Source organism: Ovis aries, chromosome 8 (genome assembly GCF_016772045.2).
Source record: "Ovis aries strain OAR_USU_Benz2616 breed Rambouillet chromosome 8, ARS-UI_Ramb_v3.0, whole genome shotgun sequence".
NCBI classification, from domain to species: Eukaryota; Metazoa; Chordata; class Mammalia; order Artiodactyla; family Bovidae; genus Ovis; species Ovis aries.
Genome location: NC_056061.1, coordinates 39,940,100 through 39,958,175, shown reverse-complemented (window position 1 = coordinate 39,958,175; position 18,076 = coordinate 39,940,100). Strand labels below are relative to the sequence as shown.

General features: G+C 41.5%; 2 protein-coding genes across 11 annotated transcripts in view; both read left to right on the top strand.

Annotated features, from left to right (window-relative positions):
* The window catches only part of KLHL32 (kelch like family member 32), a 219,816-nt gene that overhangs the window by 140,166 nt on the left and 61,574 nt on the right, over positions 1 to 18,076 (top strand). For 5 of the 10 annotated variants that reach the window (XM_060419229.1, XM_012182743.5, XM_060419230.1 and 2 more), the window contains one exon: positions 15,292 to 15,345. In XM_060419229.1, coding sequence (XP_060275212.1) covers positions 15,292 to 15,345 — 54 coding nt within the window. Of the gene's footprint in view, positions 1 to 15,129; positions 15,346 to 18,076 lie in introns of all 10 variants that reach the window. The other 5 variants (XM_042253392.2, XM_004011259.6, XM_060419227.1 and 2 more) reach the window with 1 other exon arrangement.
* LOC105611310 (pre-mRNA-splicing factor SYF2-like) lies at positions 281 to 10,986 on the top strand. Its single transcript, XM_060419233.1, is given in 2 exon segments — positions 281 to 9,459; positions 9,462 to 10,986. Coding segments are annotated over 2 exon segments (846 nt in total). The 5' UTR covers positions 281 to 8,924; the 3' UTR covers positions 9,773 to 10,986.

Sequence of the window (18,076 nt, the reverse complement as noted above, 5' to 3'; positions counted from 1 at the left end):
CCAAAGTACTGGAGTTTCAGCTTTAGCATCATTCCTTCCAAAGAAATCCCAGGACTGATCTCCTTCAGAATGGACTGGTTGGATCTCCTTGCAGTCCAAGGCACTCTCAAGAGTCTTCTCCAACACCACAGTTCAAAAGCATAAATTCTTCGGTGTTCAGCTTTTTTCACAGTCCAACTCTCACATCCATACATGACCACTGGCAAAACCATAGCCTTGACTAGACGGACCTTTGTTGGCAAAGTAATGTTGCTTTTCAACACGCTATCTAGGTTGGTCATAACTTTCCTTCCAAGGAGTAAGCGTCCTTTAATTTCATGGCTGCAGTCACCATCTGCAGTGATTTTGAAGCCCAAAGAAAATAAAGTCTGACACTGTTGCCACTACCTTACTGGAAGCTTTTTACTTACTGGAAGATATCTGCATGAACAGCTTAGTGACAAGTTCACTGGGATGTGACAGTAGACTTGAAGTGACATGAGATTAGTCACCAAAAGCTTCATATTTACTATGTCTGACTTGGTACTTGGTCTCTATAAGCTGCCAATATAGTGTTTTTACTTAACTTCTAGTTAACTTGCTAAAAATCAAATCATACTTGTTTTACATGTAGAATAACTGTACCAGGCTATTTTGAATCTATTTGCAAATAGGTTTTTTTTTTTTTTTTAAGATTTCTTGACTTCCGTAGCAAGAGTGACTTTTCATTTAGAGACATCCTCAGACATTATCAACATTTTATAATAGAACTTCAAGTTTCATGCATGCTATTAGATGAGAGGCATAGAAACCACTCTCTCTCCTGACCATCTTTATCTTAGTAGAGTATTGACATGTGGTAATTGAGGTGACATTTTGAAGGGAGGTATAAATGAAGGGGATCAATAGTTAGAAAAGAAAGGTTATAATTATAACGATGAAACACAGCATTGTCAAAATAGTCACATCTTTTTAGTATTATTACTTAGAAAAACTTGGTCAGTTTGGTCTTCTTGTGAGGGAGGGGTGGGGAATTCGGGAAATCAAAAGAGCATTACTTTTAATTTGACCTTGAGAGAGGTTGTTTATCTTGAGCATAATTCATAGTTTTCCATTCCTATGTACAGGTTGTTGATGCTCACGTTTGTTTTGCAAGTCAATAATGGTCTCAGAATTACATGAGGTGACAAGAGAAATAGGTGTTATCAAGGCTGTGTTTTGCATAGGTATCCATGGTATTAAAGCATCTTCATTAGATTTCCTAATATTGTCGTTTTAACGTGGACTCCTAGATTTGAGGAAGAGTATTTGTGGGGCTGACACTGGGGATACTCTACAGTAGATGCAGTCACAAGACGACAAGTATTTTCTGTGCTCTGCATAATTCCCGTGCCAGGGCTGTGATTAAACTGCAGTGCTGGATGGGCGAGGGGTTACTGACAGTTAGGCCAGGATACATGTGAGTGTGTCTGAAACAAAGACACACTACGTATTAGAAATACGCATTGTTGGTTTCCAGCTTGTATCACTGTTGTCTCGCATCAACACGTGTCTCTAGGCTGTGGCATACATAAGCTAGGCTGTGGGTTATATACAGTGAACCCACAGACCTCAGCTATAAGGCTGCACCATTTTCTCCTATTCAAGAGTGTGACTGTACTGTCTGGGTGACACTGGTTCAGGGATAGGCTTAAATTTTTTCTGATCTTTTGTCTTGTATGAACTCTCATCACTAATTATTAATACTTGCTTAATTAGGATATTGAAAGACACTTGCTAGTACATAAAGACCAGTCGCTCAGTTCCAGATGAGAACCCTGCCATCCATCACAAAAGTGGACTTATTCTGTCTCCCTTGGTTTGGTAAAAGGGCCACAGGGTTCACCCACAGCCCCTAAACTGCCCCTACTTTCACTCACATCCTTACCACCTGATAATTTGCCTCACAAAAGTAATTACCTTTGAGTATAAGCCAAACTAAGATAGCATTTTCCTTTCCTGTGCTTTTTTCCCCCTACTGTATATTCAATAGTTAATCTGGGGAGTAACCATTTTTAATTAATTAAGGAAATAGGCCACACCAAAAGACTGAATTTGGGGAATATATAAGGTTTAAGAACTATTGTACTTGCAAAACTGGTATTTCTTCCATAGCTAGTATAGTATTGGGGACACATTTTATGGCTCTTCTTCTGTTATTTAACTTGTCATTCACACTGTAAGAAACAAATAGAAGGGAAGAGAGAAGCCAAATAGCCCTAAACCAGAGGAAAATAAATACTATTTAAAAAGATTCCCCAAAGAACAACAATGTATACACCATAATTCCGAATAGAAAGTAAATTTCAAGTGAGAAGCAGTGTGACAGAAATGAAACCTTTTTAGAAAAATAAAAGATTTTCCTTTTACTCAAGAGAGTTTCTTGTTGCTGAGCTATAACTTCAATGCAAAACCACTGCCTCTACTTGGTTACTTGGATTTCTAAGTCACAGTATATAAGAGAAGGGAGACAGTCTCATAACTAGAAGAAAGTATCATTCGAAAAGCTACTTTGATCTGAATAGCCAGTTGATAGAGAAAGTAATTTTCTTGGGCTAAAAAAGAAATTTGGGGTGGATTGAAATATTTGAATTTTTTTCACACCAGAGCTATTATATTGTGCTTGTCTTTAAACACTTTCAACTCTAGATACTAGTAACAATTTTCCCATTTGGAAAACTGGCCACTGGCTTTGCCTTGTGTATGTGTAGGAAGGAAGATCAGAAAGAGACAGGGAAGATGAGGGAGGCCAGTGAGGTATGAAAATGGCCCAATTTGGATGATATTCAAAATTGGGTAGACATGTTGGAGAGGCATGGCCCATTCTGGTTTTGCTTGGTTATAAATACATGGAAAAATCTCATGGCTATTCTTTCATTATACTCCTATGTATTGAGCATCTGTTCCCTGATAAACACCAGGGGCACAATACAGTCTTTGGCACCAAGCACTTTAGATTTAGTAGACAGATCTGTAATCAAAGAGCCTTTGCTTACAGTGACAAGTGGACTGCTAGAAATCTACAGAGGACAGGGTGGAGGCACAAAGAAGGAAGTGGTCAGTTCGACCTGAGCAAGGGAAGCTAAAAAGTAAAATGGATTCATTCATTCAGTAAGTGTGGCTTGAGCCCCTATGTGCCTGGCAATGTTTGGGGGCATTAGGGGTATAGCAGTGAATAAAACAGATAAGTCCCTTTTCCTATAGCACTTGGGACTTGGGAAAGGGGACACACACATCATCAATAAGTAGGCAAATAAATGAAGAAGATAATTTCAGATAGTGATGTGTGCTCAAGGCAAAGGAATTTCAGTAATGTGATAGAGGGAGGCATGGAGAGGAAGAGGGGGACATACTACTTCAAGTAAGGTCAGATAGAAAGATGGAGACATGATTCCTCATCCATAGGAATTTTGCAAGTGTGGCTTCTTCTAGAGTATTCTCCCTCAATCCTATCACCAAACTGTTTTAAAATGTAGGTTTTATTATTATTCAGGTATGGTGAAACCAGCCTCTTGCGGCGTCTGCTCCTTTCTTCTGGGTCCTGGTGCACACAGGGTTTTGATTGTGCCCTCCAAGAGTCTGTTTCCCCAGTCCTGTGTAAGTTCTGGTGGCTCTCTGCCCCTGCAACAGGCCACTGCTAATCCATACCCCCGCAGGAGACACTCAAACACAGTTCTGGCTCCGTCTCTGTGGGGTCTCTGGGTCCTGGTGCACACAAGGTTTGTCAGAGCCCTCCAAGCGTCTCTGGCACGTATGCGGTTTGATTCTAAAGGTGATTTTGCCCCTCCTGCTGTCTTGCTGGGGCTTCTCCTTTGCCCTTGGACATGGGGTATCTTTTTTCAGTAGGCTCCAACATTCTTCTGTCGACGGTTGTTCAGCAGCGAGTTGTAATTTTGGAGTTCTCGCAGGAGAAGATGAGTGCACGTCCTTCTGCTCCACCAGCTTGTAGTCAACAGACTTGACCCAGACTTGCCTGTGAGTGTCTGAGAGTCTCTGACGGAGGTGTGGGTCAGCGGTGGCCTGCTGCAGAGTCTGGGCCACTGAGTGTAGCAGTGAGTGCATGGGACCTTTTGAAGGAGGTCACCATTGTCTTCATTACCTCTATCATAGTTTGGCCTCAAGTCAAACAACAGGGAGCCCTCCCCATCAACAGAAAATTGGATTAAAGATTTACTGAGCATGGCCCCGCCCATCAGAACAAGTCCCAGGTTCCCCCTCAGTAAGCCTCTCCCATCAGGAAGCTTCCATAAGCCTCTTATCCTTATCCATCAGCGGGCAGACATAATGAAAACCACAATCACAGAAAACTAACCAAACTGATCACATGGACTACAGCCTTGTCTAACTCAACGAAATTATGAGCCATGCTGTGTAGGGCCAACCAAGAAGATGGGTCATGATGGAGAGTTCTGACAAAACATGGTCCACTGCAGAAGGGAATGGCAAACCACTTCAGAATTCTTGCCTTAAGAACCCCATGAACAGTATGAAAAGGTGAAAAGATAGGACACTGAAAGATGAACTCCCAAGGTCGGTAGGTACCCAGTATGCTACTGGAGATCAACGGAGAAATAACTCCAGAAAGAATGCAGAGACAGAGCCAAAGCAAAAACACCACCAAGTTGTGGATGTGACTGGTGATGGAATTAAAGTCCGATGCTGTAAAGAGCAGTATTGCATATGTTAGGAATGTTAGGTCCATGAATCAAGGCAAATTAGAAGTGGTCAAACAGGAGATAGCAAGAGTGACCATCAAAATTTTAGGAATCAGTGAACTAAAATGGACTGGAATGGGTGAATTTAACTCAGATGACCATTATATCTACTACTGTGGGCAAGAATCCCTTAGAAGAAATGGAGTAGCCATCATAGTCAACAGAAGAGTGTGGAATGCAGTACTTGAATGCAATCTCAAGAACAAACCATTCAATATCACAGTAATCCTAGTCTATGCCCTGACCAGTAATGGGGCATAGACTTCTTCTTGCTGAAGAAGCTGAAGTGGAATGGTTCTATGAAGACCTACAAGACCTTCTAGAACTAACACCCTCAAAAGATGTCCTTTTCATTATAGGGGACTGGAAAGCAAAAATAGGAAGTCAAGAGGTACCTGGAGTAACAGGCAAATTTGGCCTTGAAGTACAAAACGAAGCAGGGCAAGGCTAACAGAGTTTTGCCAAGAGAACACACGGGTCATAGCAAGCACCCTCTTCCAACAACACAAGAGAAGACTCTACACATAGACATCACCAGATGGCCAACAGCGAAGTCAGCCTGATTATATTCTTTGCAGCCAAAGATGGAGAAGCTCTATACAGTCAACAAAAACAAGACTAGGAGCTGACTGTGGCTCAGATCATGAACTCCTTATTGCAAAATTCAGACTTAAATTGAAGGAAGTAGGGAAAACCACTAGATCATTCAGGTATGACCTAAATCAAATCCCTTATGATTATGCAGTGGAAGTGATGAGTAGATTCAAGGGATTAGATCTGATAGTGTGCTTGAAGAACTATGGACAGAGGTTGATGACATTATACAGGAGGCAGTGATCAAGAACATCTCCAAGAAAAAGAAATGCAAAAAGGCAAAATGGTTGTCTGAGGAGGCCTTACAAATAGCTATGAAAAGAAGAGAAGAGCAAGGAGAAAAGGAAAGATATACCCAGCTGAATGCAGAGTTCCAAAGAATAGCAAGGAGAAATAAGAAAGCCTTGGTCAGTGATCAGTGCAAAGAAATAGAGGAAAACAATAGAATGGGAAAGACTAGAGATCTCTTCAAGAAAATTAGAGATAACCAAGGGAACTTTTCATGCAAAGATGGGCACAATAAAGGACAGAAATGGTATTGACCTAACAGAAGCAGAAGATATTAGGAAGAGGTGGCAAGAATACACAGAAGAACTGTACAAAAAAGATCTTCATGAACCAGATAATCACGAAGGTGTGATCACTCACCTAGAGCCAGACATCCTGGAATGCATAGTCAAGTGGGCCTTAGGAAACATCCCTACGAACAAAGCTAGTGGAAGTGATGGAATTCCAGTTGAGCTATTTCAAATGCTAAAAGATGATGCTATGAAAGTGCTGCACTCAATATGCCAGCAAATTTGGGAAACTCAGCAGTAGCCACAGGACTGGAAAAGATCAGTTTTCATTCCAATCCCAAAGAAAGGCAATTCCAAAGAATGTTCAAACTGCCGCACAATTGCACTCATCTCATATGCTAGCAAAATTCTCTAAGCCAGGCTTTAACAGTACATGAACTGTGAACTTTCTGATGTTCATGCTGGATTTAGAAAGGCATAGGAACCAGAGATCATATTGCCAACATCTGTTGGATCATCGGAAAAGCAAGAGAGTTCCAGAAAAAAAAAAATCTACTTCTGCTTTATTGACTATGCCAAAGCCTTTGTGTGGATCACCACAAACTGAGAAAATTCTGAAAGAGATGGGAATACCAGACCACCTAACCTGCCTCCTGAGAAATCTGTATGCAGGTCAAGAAGCAACAGTTAGAACTGGACATGGAATAACAGACTGGTTCCAAATAGGGAAAGGAGTATGTCAAGGCTGCATAATGTCACCCTGCTTATTTAACTTATATGCAGAGTACATCATGAGAAAGGCTGGACTGGAAGAAGCACAAGCTGGAATCAAGATCACTGGGAGAAATATCAGTAACCTCAGATATGCAGATGATACCACCCTTATGGCAGAAAGTGAAGAAGAACTAAGGAGCCTCTTGATGAAAGTGAAAGTGGAGAGTGAAAAAGTTGGCTTAAAGCTCAACATTCAGAAAACTAAGATCATGGCATCCGGTCTAATCACTTCATGGCAAATCGGGAAACAATTGAAACAGTTAGAGACTTCATTTTGGGGGGCTCCAAAATCACTGCAGATGGTGACTGCAGCCATGAAATTAAGACACTTGCTCCTTGGAAGAAAAGTTATGACTAACCTAGACAGCATATTAAAAAGTAGAGACATTACTTTGCCAACAAAGGTCCATCTAGTCAAAGCTATGGCTTTTCAAGTAGTCATGTATGGATGTAAGAGTTGGACTATAAAGAAAGGTGAGCACCAAAGAATTGATACTTTGGAACTGTGGTGTTGGAGAAGACTCCTCAGAGTCCCTTGGTCTTCAAGGAGTTCCCACCAGTCTGTCCTAAAGGAAATCAGTCCTGAATATTCATTGGAAGGACTGATGCTGCAGCTGAAGCTCCAATACTTTGGCAACCTGATGCGAAGAACTGACTCATTTGAAAAGACCCTGATGCTGGGAAAGATTGAAGGCAGGAGGAGAAGGGGATGACAGAAGATGAGATGGTTGGATGGCGTCACTGACTCAATGGACACGAGTTTGAGTAAGCTCCGGGGGTTGGTGATGGACAGGGAAGCCTGGCTTGCTGCAGTCCATGGGTTCGCGAAGAGTCGGACTGGACTGAGGAGTTGAGCTGAACTGATGGTATAACTAACCAATCAGGAGACCACTGCCATTGAAACGATACTTTGTTACTTACAGTTCCCAAGACAGCAGCATGGCAAAGCCCTTGTGGCCACAGCGGGAAAGTGCCAGGGTTGAACAGGAGGTGAAAGGAGTGAAGGGAAGTAGTGGGCAAGAGCATTTGTTGTGGCTTCCTCAGGAAAGACAAGGCCGATAAGCAGGCTCATCCAGTCTGAGGTATATAGGCCGTCTCTAGGTGTCTGCTACTTAGCCCTAGGTTCACTGAGTGTGTGCGTGCTCAGTCACTTCAGTAGTATCCAGCTCTTTGGACCTCATGGGCTTCAGCTCATCAGGCTCCTCTGTCCATAGGATTTCCCAGGCAAGAATACTGTAGTAGGGTGCCCATTCCTCCTCCAGGGGATCTTCCCAACCCAGGGATCAAAGCTGCATGTCCTGTGGATCCTGCATTGGCAGGTGGGTCCTTTATTACTTGAGTCACCTGGGAATGCAGTGGAGTATTGACGCCTGGAGTGTAGGAGCCAGCTAGAGGAGGTGGTGGCAGTTTGGGCTCTTGACTGGTTACTCTGCATATGAAAGGCGCATCCTTCTAAAAATTGGCTATCCTAAGGGAGAGGGGGTCCCTCCCCAGTCAGTGAGGCCCCTGATGCCAGAGCATCAAGATACAGCAAACAAGAAGTTATAGGTAATATGCAGCCCACCCCACCCTTTGCCAAGTTAACCTGCCCTTCTTCGGTTATCAGCTGCATGTTGCCTTCTCTGGGACACCATTCCTATCTTTCCACTCCAGGTCAAATCTATCCACTGGGCATTTATAGCTCTCTGTTCTACTTTGTAACCTTTACCTCAGTGATACTTTTCCATTCATTTTCAGCACTTTTTATTAATGGCTTACTCTTCCAACAGACTATACATCTTATGAAGCCTAGGACCTGCCTATTTTTCTTCGTCTCTGTTTTATTTATGCCTGGTGTGGTTCTGGCACATGGATGAATGTATAGGTCATTGAAATGCTGGCATTCTAGCGAAGGTGTGTAGCACTGATATACTACAGGGTAAGCAGGTCAGCAGGTTATGGAAGGCTATGCACTGTAACTGAGTTTGGACTTTTCTCCATTAAGCAAATGGATACCTATTGATGGGTTTTAAACAGATGATTAGTATGGTTAGATTCTTGTAAAAAGAGAGGATTGAGAGTCTGATACTGGGAGCAGGAAATTGCAATTCGGGACCCTATTGCAGGAAGTCTGGATTGGAGATGGTAAACAAAACAAGAAATGTTAAGGAGGAAGAGCAAACAGAACTTGGTGACCAACTGGCTATGGCCTACCTTTGGGGACCCTGATGTGGGGACAGAATGTGGTCATTCTCCTAGAAGGGGGATATAGGAGAAGATGCAAGTTTGCAAAATGTAAGTTCAGCATTGGTATGTTGAGTTCAGTATGGCTGTGAAATATCCAAGAGACGATGTCCTCTTATCTGCAGCTGGGAAAATGAATTCAGAGCTTAGGAGAGAGGTTTGGGCTAATAATATAGAAGTGGGAGGCCTGGAGATGGCGGCTGCGACTCTTACCGAGAAGGTGCCGGTGGGTGGAGCAGAGGAGCAGCAGCCTCCCGCAGGAGCCGAGGAGCTGGCCGCCCAGAAGCGCAAACAGAGACTGCGCAAATTCCGGGAGCTGCACCTGAAGCGGAATGAAGCTCGTAAATTAAATCACCAGGAAGTTGTTGAAGAAGATAAAAGACTTAAGTTACCTGCGAATTGGGAAGCCAAAAAAGCTCGTTTGGAATGGGAACTACAGGAAGAAGAAAAGAAAAAGGAATGTGCAGCGAGAGGGGAAGACTATGAGAAAGTGAAGTTGCTAGAAATCAGTGCAGAAGATGCAGAAAGATGGGAGAGAAAAAAGAGGAGGAAAAACCCCGACCTGGGATTTTCAGATTATGCTGCTGCCCAGCTTTGCCAGTATCATCGGCTGACCAAAAGATCAAACCAGACATGGAAACATATGAGAGACTGAGAGAAAAGCATGGAGAAGAGTTTTTCCCAACGTCCAACAGTCTTCTTCATGGGACACATGTGCCTTCCACAGAGGAAATTGACAGGATGGTCCTAGACCTCGAAAAACAAATTGAAAAACGAGACAAATACAGCCGGAGACGCCCTTATAATGATGATGCAGATATTGACTACATTAATGAAAGGAATGCTAAATTCAACAAGAAGGCAGAAAGATTCTACGGGAAATACACAGCTGAAATTAAGCAGAATTTGGAGAGAGGAACAGCTGTCTAATCCCATCAGGAACTGTTTAGAAGCTTGAGAATAGAGTGAAAATTTCTGCTAGCAAATTGAAGTTCTCTTCAGAGTTATACTGTAAACTAGAACTCTGTTTGTGCCCTTCCACCCAGCATTTAAAAATAAATGTTTTTTCTTAAATGTATACTTCATATATATTTCCACATTTTTTGTGCTTGGATATAAGATATATTTCTTGTAATGTACCTGTTTTGTAAAAATCGACTTTGTATAAATTCTGTTATTTTTCTATGTATTTTAAATGTGTATGACTTGAACCTTTGAAGCATTTTGGGTTTAAGGAATGCTGGTAGCGTATGTAAATGCAGTCCTTGTTACTTTGAGTATTTCAATGAATTTGATAAAATCTAGAACTGGACTCGGGAACCATGTGGGGTTGTGGACTCCATAGCTAAGGATGGTGATGAGGAGACGACAGTGGCTGCTGGAGGGCAGGAGCAGGCTGTCTCCATAGAAGGCTGCTTAGGACCAAGTTCAGGAAGTAGAATTGTTCTCCCGTAAACAGTGAGCAGGTGTAGTTCCCTTTTGAAAAGGAGCTATCCTGTGGAAGAGAATCCCTACCAAGCATTGTATCATTTAAAATAGGTATATGGGGACTTCCCTGGTGGTCCAGTGGTTGAGAGTCCACCTTCCTGGGTTTAATCCCTTCTTGGGGAACTAAGATCCCACATTCTCAATTGCTTCAGTCGTGTCCGACTCAGACCCTATGGACTGTAGCCTGTGAGTCTCCTATGTCCATGGGATTTTCCAGGTGAAAACACTGGAATGGGTTGCCATTTCCTTTTCCAAGATCTACATGCCATGGGGCAGCTAAGCCCATGCCCTGCAGCTGGAGAGACCCACATGCCTCAGCAAAGACTCAGCACAGCCAATAAATAAAATGAATATTTGTATTTATACATTTATATTTACGCAAATATACACACACGTGCTTCCATTGCAAACATGGTCAAAATAATCCGATGAGTCCTATAATCAGTGTCTGTCTTTAATAATTATCAACTTATGCCAATATTTGTTTCATCTTCATTTCTATCCACTTTCTATAGCTCATGTTATTTTGAAGCAAATACTAAATGTATAATTTTGTCTATAAATATTTTACTATGTATCTGAAAGATAAGACTACAATGCTATTATCACAATAATAGTCCTATTTTAATAAAACTAAAGAGTGAAAAAAAAAAAAAGAAGTGGGAGGCCTTAACATGTAATCAGTTTATGACTCAATTGTATGGTTTTTACTTGGCTTGCCTCCTTTTCCCTGACTTACTGGTGCAGCTTATTTAAAACTTTGATACATGAAGGAACCACATTCTTCACTTTGCCCTCCTTGCATCAGTGATGAATCAGGGTTTATGGATGCCAAATAGCAGTGCTCAAATGTACTTTAATGGTTCCTTGCCTGCCAAATCTACTGTCTGCTGTCTATGGACCAAGCTGTGTGGTAAGTGCTTTTCTGTCATCTCTATAACAACATGAACTGGGTGGACTCTCCATTTTGTAAATGAGGAATAACAGAGGTCCAGTGACTGATCCAAGGTCATAGCCAACAATAATTAACATGCTGGATTTGAACCAGGTCTACCTGATTCTGTGGGCTTTGCTCTTCTCCACCAGCCTGGATTGCCTCCGAGTGCCTGTGGCTGTTGATGGTTTGTTCTGCTCCTGAATACAATTGTTCTTTCTCTTTTTGATATATATAAAAGAGTTCTTTCAAAAAAAGTCTAGAAATATGTACAGAAACATTAATAGTGATTATCTCTGCATGGTGAAATAGGAATGATTTTTGTTTTCTTTTCCATACTTTGTACTTCCTGAGTTTTATGCAATGAACAAATATATTACTGTTTATAACCAGACACATAATGGCACTATTTCCATAACAGTGATGATTTTTTTTTCCATGCAGAGAATTATAGATGAACATTCAATGCAGTTTAACCATTGCTTCCCACCTCCCCCATCACATTAATGGGAATCCTTAAAAGCAGCATTATTTTTTGCTCGCACATGGTCTTAGCCAATAGAACAAGAAGCGATGATTTTGCTCAAGACTCACATGAGCACATGGTCCCAGTAGGAGGGATGTATACTGTGGTATCAAAACCTCAGTGAAGGTTTTCTTTTTTCCTCTCAGTTCCCCCACTTTACACAGTGTGACTACTGAGGTGCTAAGTATGCATAGCAAGGGGAACCAGAAGCTTTGGCAGAGAGAGCTCTGGCGATTTGGGGAAATTATGCTTTTAAGCAGCAGAGAGGAGAAATGAAAAGGTAAAGGCAGGGAGCAGACTTTAACTGTTGTTTCTCTTGTATACCAGTATATTTCAGTTGAGTTTGCCTTTGCTCTTCACTCAAGCATTGACACTTGTCCATTTAGCCTTTGTTCCCCACTAATATCAAATGCTTTGTTAGATTGGATTTGGGAGTGATATAAAATTATACCCTTAGGAAACAAAAATATTTCAGGACTGTGGAAGTAGGAATTAAATGATTAGATTCAAGAGGAACACAGCAGAAGAGAAACACACTTTTTAAAATCTGGTATTAATTCTCTGGTCCGCTGCAATTTTGAACTGGACTGACTTCTAATCAGAAGAAACCCAGTATCTCTATACAAAGAGACTTTAAAAAGAATATTTGATTGCTACTGAATAATCCAGCCCCAAACTCATGGTCATGTACACCTTTTTGGCAGAATGAGTGGGAAAAAAACACACCGCCCCTGTGCTGTGCGTGTTCATCTTTTACCTTGCCAAGCTTGGTTGTTTCTGCCTCTGCGCATGCTTGTCTTTCTGCGTGGTGCCGCCGGCTGCTGCCCCACTGAATTGAGGCAAGGTTTAGGCATGCACTCCGGGTGCCTGGAAGGCGCTGACACCCCACGCTTCTGAGCGACTGCAGAGTGACTTAGTAGTAGTAGCCAAGTCGCTCGGTCGTGTCCAACTCTTTGCGACCCCATGGGCTCTACACTGCATGGAATTCTCCAGGGCAGAATACTGGAGTGGGTAGCCTCTCCCTTCTCCTTGGGATCTTCCCAACTCAGGGATCCAACCCAGGCCACCCGCATTGCAGGCAGATTCTTTAGCAGCTGAGCTGCCCAGGAAGGCCGCAGAGTGACTTACCTGGAAGCTAAAATTGTGTCCAGGGCCCAGAAGCAGTTAAACTTGCTTCCTAGAAGTACTGACTAGAAATAACTTACTCATTCCAAGAAGATGGTCCTAAAGTTGGCTGTAGAAACTCCTCGTGCAAGGGTTACATATTCTTTCCTTCCATAGTAGAATTTACCAACCTGAAAAGGTAAGATTTGGAGAATGAGTTTAAACAGTACTTTGAAAAATTGGTGCTGGAGGCAGACTGCAGTATTCCTTTGATAACATCTGCTGAATGGAAAGCCAACATATTTTAATTGAGTGGCTGTGAGTGGACCCTTAGATATTTTGAGTTGTAATGAATTTTAGTGGTTAACTGTGGTAAACCTCATTTCAAAGACAAGTTATTTATTCTTTTTTAATTGTGTTGGCAAATAGAGCTATTAAGAGCCAGAATCTTATGTCTGATTACTGAAGTCATAGCTTGACTCCTGTTAGGAATGTAATTAAAGTGTCATCTCCCACCAAACGAAATAGAATCTAAAGAAAAAGAATCAGGTGGCTGTGATGATGATGCAACTGTTACTCTGAGACCTGTTTTTACATCTTCACTATACTTTTCATTATTTAGAAAAACATTGTACAGTAGAAACATAATGGAAGTCATATATATTAATTTTAAATTTTCTAGTAGCTGCATTAAAAGTAAAAAAAAACAGGTGAAATTAATGATAATATATTTAATCTACTATACCCAGAATAATACCATTTCAACATATAATCAATATAAAAATTAATGAGACATTTTGCATTCTATTTTTCTTACTCTTTGCTTTCATATATATTTAACATTATGCATGCATGCATGCATTCTCAGTCTCTCAGTCATGTCAGGCTCTTTGTGACCCCATGGAGTGTAACCCGCCGGGCTCCTCTGTCCATGGGATTCTCAGGCAAGTAATACTGGAGTGGGTTGCCATGTCCTCCTCCAGGGGATCTCCCCAACCCAGGGATCAAACCCACGTGTCCTGCATTGGCAGGTGAATTCTTTACCACTGCGCCACCTGGGAAGCCCATATTTAACATTTACAGCACATCTCAAATCACACTGGCTATATTTCACACTGGCTGAATAGGTATGTGTGGCTGGCTAGTAGGCTCTACCGTGTGGGACAGTGACCATTTAGCACGTATTCCTTTAAACCTTAAACTGTTATGGAAACAGATATATTAGAATATATAGGTCTTAGAGTTCTTAATACTTTTTAGATGACTAAAAACAGGGCTAAGTATGTTGAAAATAAATCAGTCAATGGACTAAAATAGCCATCTGATGGTGTTCTGCATTCCTTAAGTTACTGGGAAATATTGTAATAATAATTGCAAGTTGAAAATGAGGAGAACTAAGACAGAGCCTACTCTCAGTCTACTTGAAATAGGTAAGTTTTCTATCAACAAACCTGCATGCCAACTATGGTTCTTGCAGAGTTACAAGGCAGAGATTTCATAGATGTCCTGACTTCTGGGGGCATTATTTTATAGCTTGGCTATGAGTTTGAGAACTTGTAGAGACAGGTAAAATCCCACCCCACTCCCTCACAATAAAGTATTGCAACAGAAACTCTTTGAAAAGATTGCCGTTGACTGTCTGAAGTTAATAAAAGCAAAGAACAATTATAAATCATTCATCTCAGGTGCATTCAATATAGAATTACTCAGGACAGGAATCTTTTCTGTGAGATTTCCTCATTCCCTGAGACTTTACATGTAAAAATCTTTGTTTTAATTCATTGTCAGTTGTTTTTAACTCTGTTTAATTTGAGGTTTTGGAAAAAGGGTAGGGCTCCCACTCTACCTGCTCTCATTTTATCTTTAGTGGAAAGAATGTATCACCTGAGAGCTATAAAGTGAAAAATATTGTTTTCATTGGGAAAATGTTCCTAAAAGGTTGCAAAGTAACATTTTTGCCAGTGAAACCAGAAACCCCTTTCAGTCCCTTTATTAAGAGGTCCTTAAGTACATGGGTTTTAAGAGGGGCAAAATAAGGGGGGGAAAATGGTAAAGTCTAGAATACTAGTTCTCTGTCCAGAGCCTTGTAATGAGGATTTTGTTGTTTTGTATAGTTCCCTTTCTCCCACTCCTGTCATGCAAACTTCAGGGAGTCTGAATTTCTTGCTTATTCTTTCTTGGATTGATTTCTAAGAGATCTTTTTCCATTTTTATTTTTATTTTTTTGACACCCAGGAATTAAATAGCTTTAATTACTTGGATCTGTACAGACTTGCTGACCTCTTTAACCTCACTTTGTTGGAGAAGGCAGTGATCGATTTCTTAGTGAAACACCTCTCTGAGCTCCTGAAGAGTCGGCCGGAGGACATTCTAACGCTGCCTTATTGTCTGCTTCAGGAGGTACTGAAGAGCGACCGCCTGACCTCCTTGAGCGAAGAGCAGATCTGGCAGGTAAGGGCACTCATGGGTCCTCCTTCGGCGCGAAGTCATGAAATGATTAAAAGTTAAAGGATGGAGGAACAATGACAACTATTTTGTCTGGTTTGCTCCACATTGGAGTTGAAGTCTTAGAAGTCATGTCCTTGATGGGCAAGTAATTGGAGAACACCAACCCTTGAGGCTTCATCCCGCTCAGCTTAACTGAGGGAATCACAGGTAAGATTCCTCAGACCCTCACCATGGCTTTCCAGAACCTAACGGGGTTACATCAGAAAGAGTCAAGGGTTTTTATTCTCTTGCCAAACATAGTTACTGAAGCTGAATATGAGAAGGACATATTGTAAAGTGGTATTTATGCCTATTTAAGACCAATGGAATCAGAATAAATTCTGGGCTTTCTGGTAAACAGTTCAGAAACAGGCCTTTGTTACAGTAGAGAGCAGCTGGGACCTTGAATGAGATGAAGCTCTTGCTGCTTCGCATTGGGAAAATCTCTTTCCTTCCTTCATTCTGTGCTCATTGCTGTTTTCCTATGCCCTGCCGTTCTACCTGACATGGCATTCCTTTCAGATACCCTTTGTTTAGGGGACAGAGGATGTTTTGTGTTTTCAAGTCGATTATTCAATTGAAATCCATTGTGCTCGTCTCCAGTGACTACACTTGAACAATCCACACAGTGTCTTTGGAAAGCTGTCAACACACAGTCACCACAGTCTGACTAATTTCCAAAGACAGTAAGAGTCCATCTTTCCCCGCTTCTCCTTATACTGTCGTGTGCTTCCCTGGTGGCTCAGGCGGTAAAGCGTCTGTCTACAATGCAGAAGACCTGGGTTTGATCCCTGGGTCGGGAAGATTCCCTGGAGAAGGAAATGGCAAACCGCTCCAGTACTGTTGCCTTGAAAATCCCATGGACAGAGGAACCTGGTAGGCTACAGTCCATGGGGTCACAAAGAGTCGGACCTGATTGAGCACACTTCCACTTCCTTATGCTGTCTGTCTTCCTCTCTGAAGCAGTGGCTAGCCATCTTGTTACTTCTTGGATTCCGTACCTTCAAGATTTCGTGGTCATTTGAAAAATATTTATATACAGAATACAAGTAAAAATATGAAGTCTTCTGTTAGCAGATGAGGCACCTTGTATCTTATCAAAAGACATTCAGAGAATACTTTAATTCTGGCTGAAATGGAGTCATAGGTAGTTGTGAATTATCCAATGTCTGATTCTCTGGTGGTGGTGACTGAATTGCTAAGTCGTGTCCAACTCTTTGTGACCCCATGGACTATAGCCTGCCAGGCTCCTCTGTCCTTGGGAATTCTCCAGGCAAGAATACTTGGGGTGAATTGCCATTTCCTTCTCCAGGGGATCTTCCCAACCCAGGGATCGAACCCACGTCTCCTGCATTGGCAGGCAGATTCTTTACCACTGAGCCGCCTGGGAAGCCCACATCTGATTCTACTGAAGGCTAATTTTCCTGATGCCTTTCTCCCTAATTTCTTTGTTTATCTTACTTTAATCAGCAACTTTCCTCTTCACCATTGCTTCCACCAGTGAGGATAAGAGCTGCAGTGTACTGAGGGCCTTCCGGGACCCAGGCTGTTTGCAAACTTACTAACTTATTATCACAACAGGCCCGAAGGATGGCTGTTATCATTCCATCCTCCGGACAAACAAGATGAGGCTTCAGTGTCTTGCCTCAGGGTTATAGAACAGAGCCAGGCTTCAAATCCATGTTTGCTGACACCTGCCCTCATCTTTCAAGTATTCCATGCTGTCTTGACAAGAAAATATAAGTGAAAAAAAACAAGCCACAAATTATTTTCTGCTTCTTAGGTATATCTCATAATGTTTGTTCAGGCAGAGGTCAGAAATGTTGGTGAGGATGAGTTTGGGGTATGAATTTTAATTATCTGTGGAAAGCACAAATCATCAGAATTACTCTGGTTAATTCAAAGTGAGAAATTGTCATATTTTTCTTGACTTCCCAAAGGGAAAAAGACTTAGAATGAATTCTGCATTTGATTATTTCTAACCAAATTGAGATGTGAGCCAACCATCCCTGTGGCTTCTGTCTCTTTTTGTGGCACAGTTGAAAGCACTGCCAGATATCAACATGGTAATGTACAGATGTGTGAGTGTCCAAAAATTTCACGCTATTCACATAGGAGTTACTATAATTGCCTCTCTAAAGGTTACTAATATTATAATGTAGAACCTCAAAAGCTGCTTTCTGCTGCAGGCAATATTTTCTTAGACTTGGTCCTAAAGAAAGAATTAAAAGACTCACAGAAATATTATCAATTTAGGCATTCAACGGGCAATAAGAAACTATTTTTGCATTATCTTAGTAAATAAGTAATTCCCTCGTACTCAGCCCAATAGAGAAAAATCAGATCAGTCCAGTTATACCACCTCAAGTATAGTTAAGTTCATCATTTTTGCTGAGGTTATACTGGTAATGCAATATACCAGGGAAGAATCTAATATTCAGCCCAGGGTGAAGATTGGGTATGCCAGAGGATTAGTGTCAGGGTGACTTTATAGAAGTGAAACTTGATGGACAGGTTGGAGACAGATCTACAGAATCTCATTAAATTGCTGAATTGTTCATTACGGAACGTTCTCACTGTAATAAAGTGCTCATTGACTTTGACAAATCCTTATCCCATGTCTTAAAGAAGAGCAGTGAATCTAGGGGTGTTGGGGAGGAAATGGAAAATTGGCACAAAGTAGGACAAGTAATAG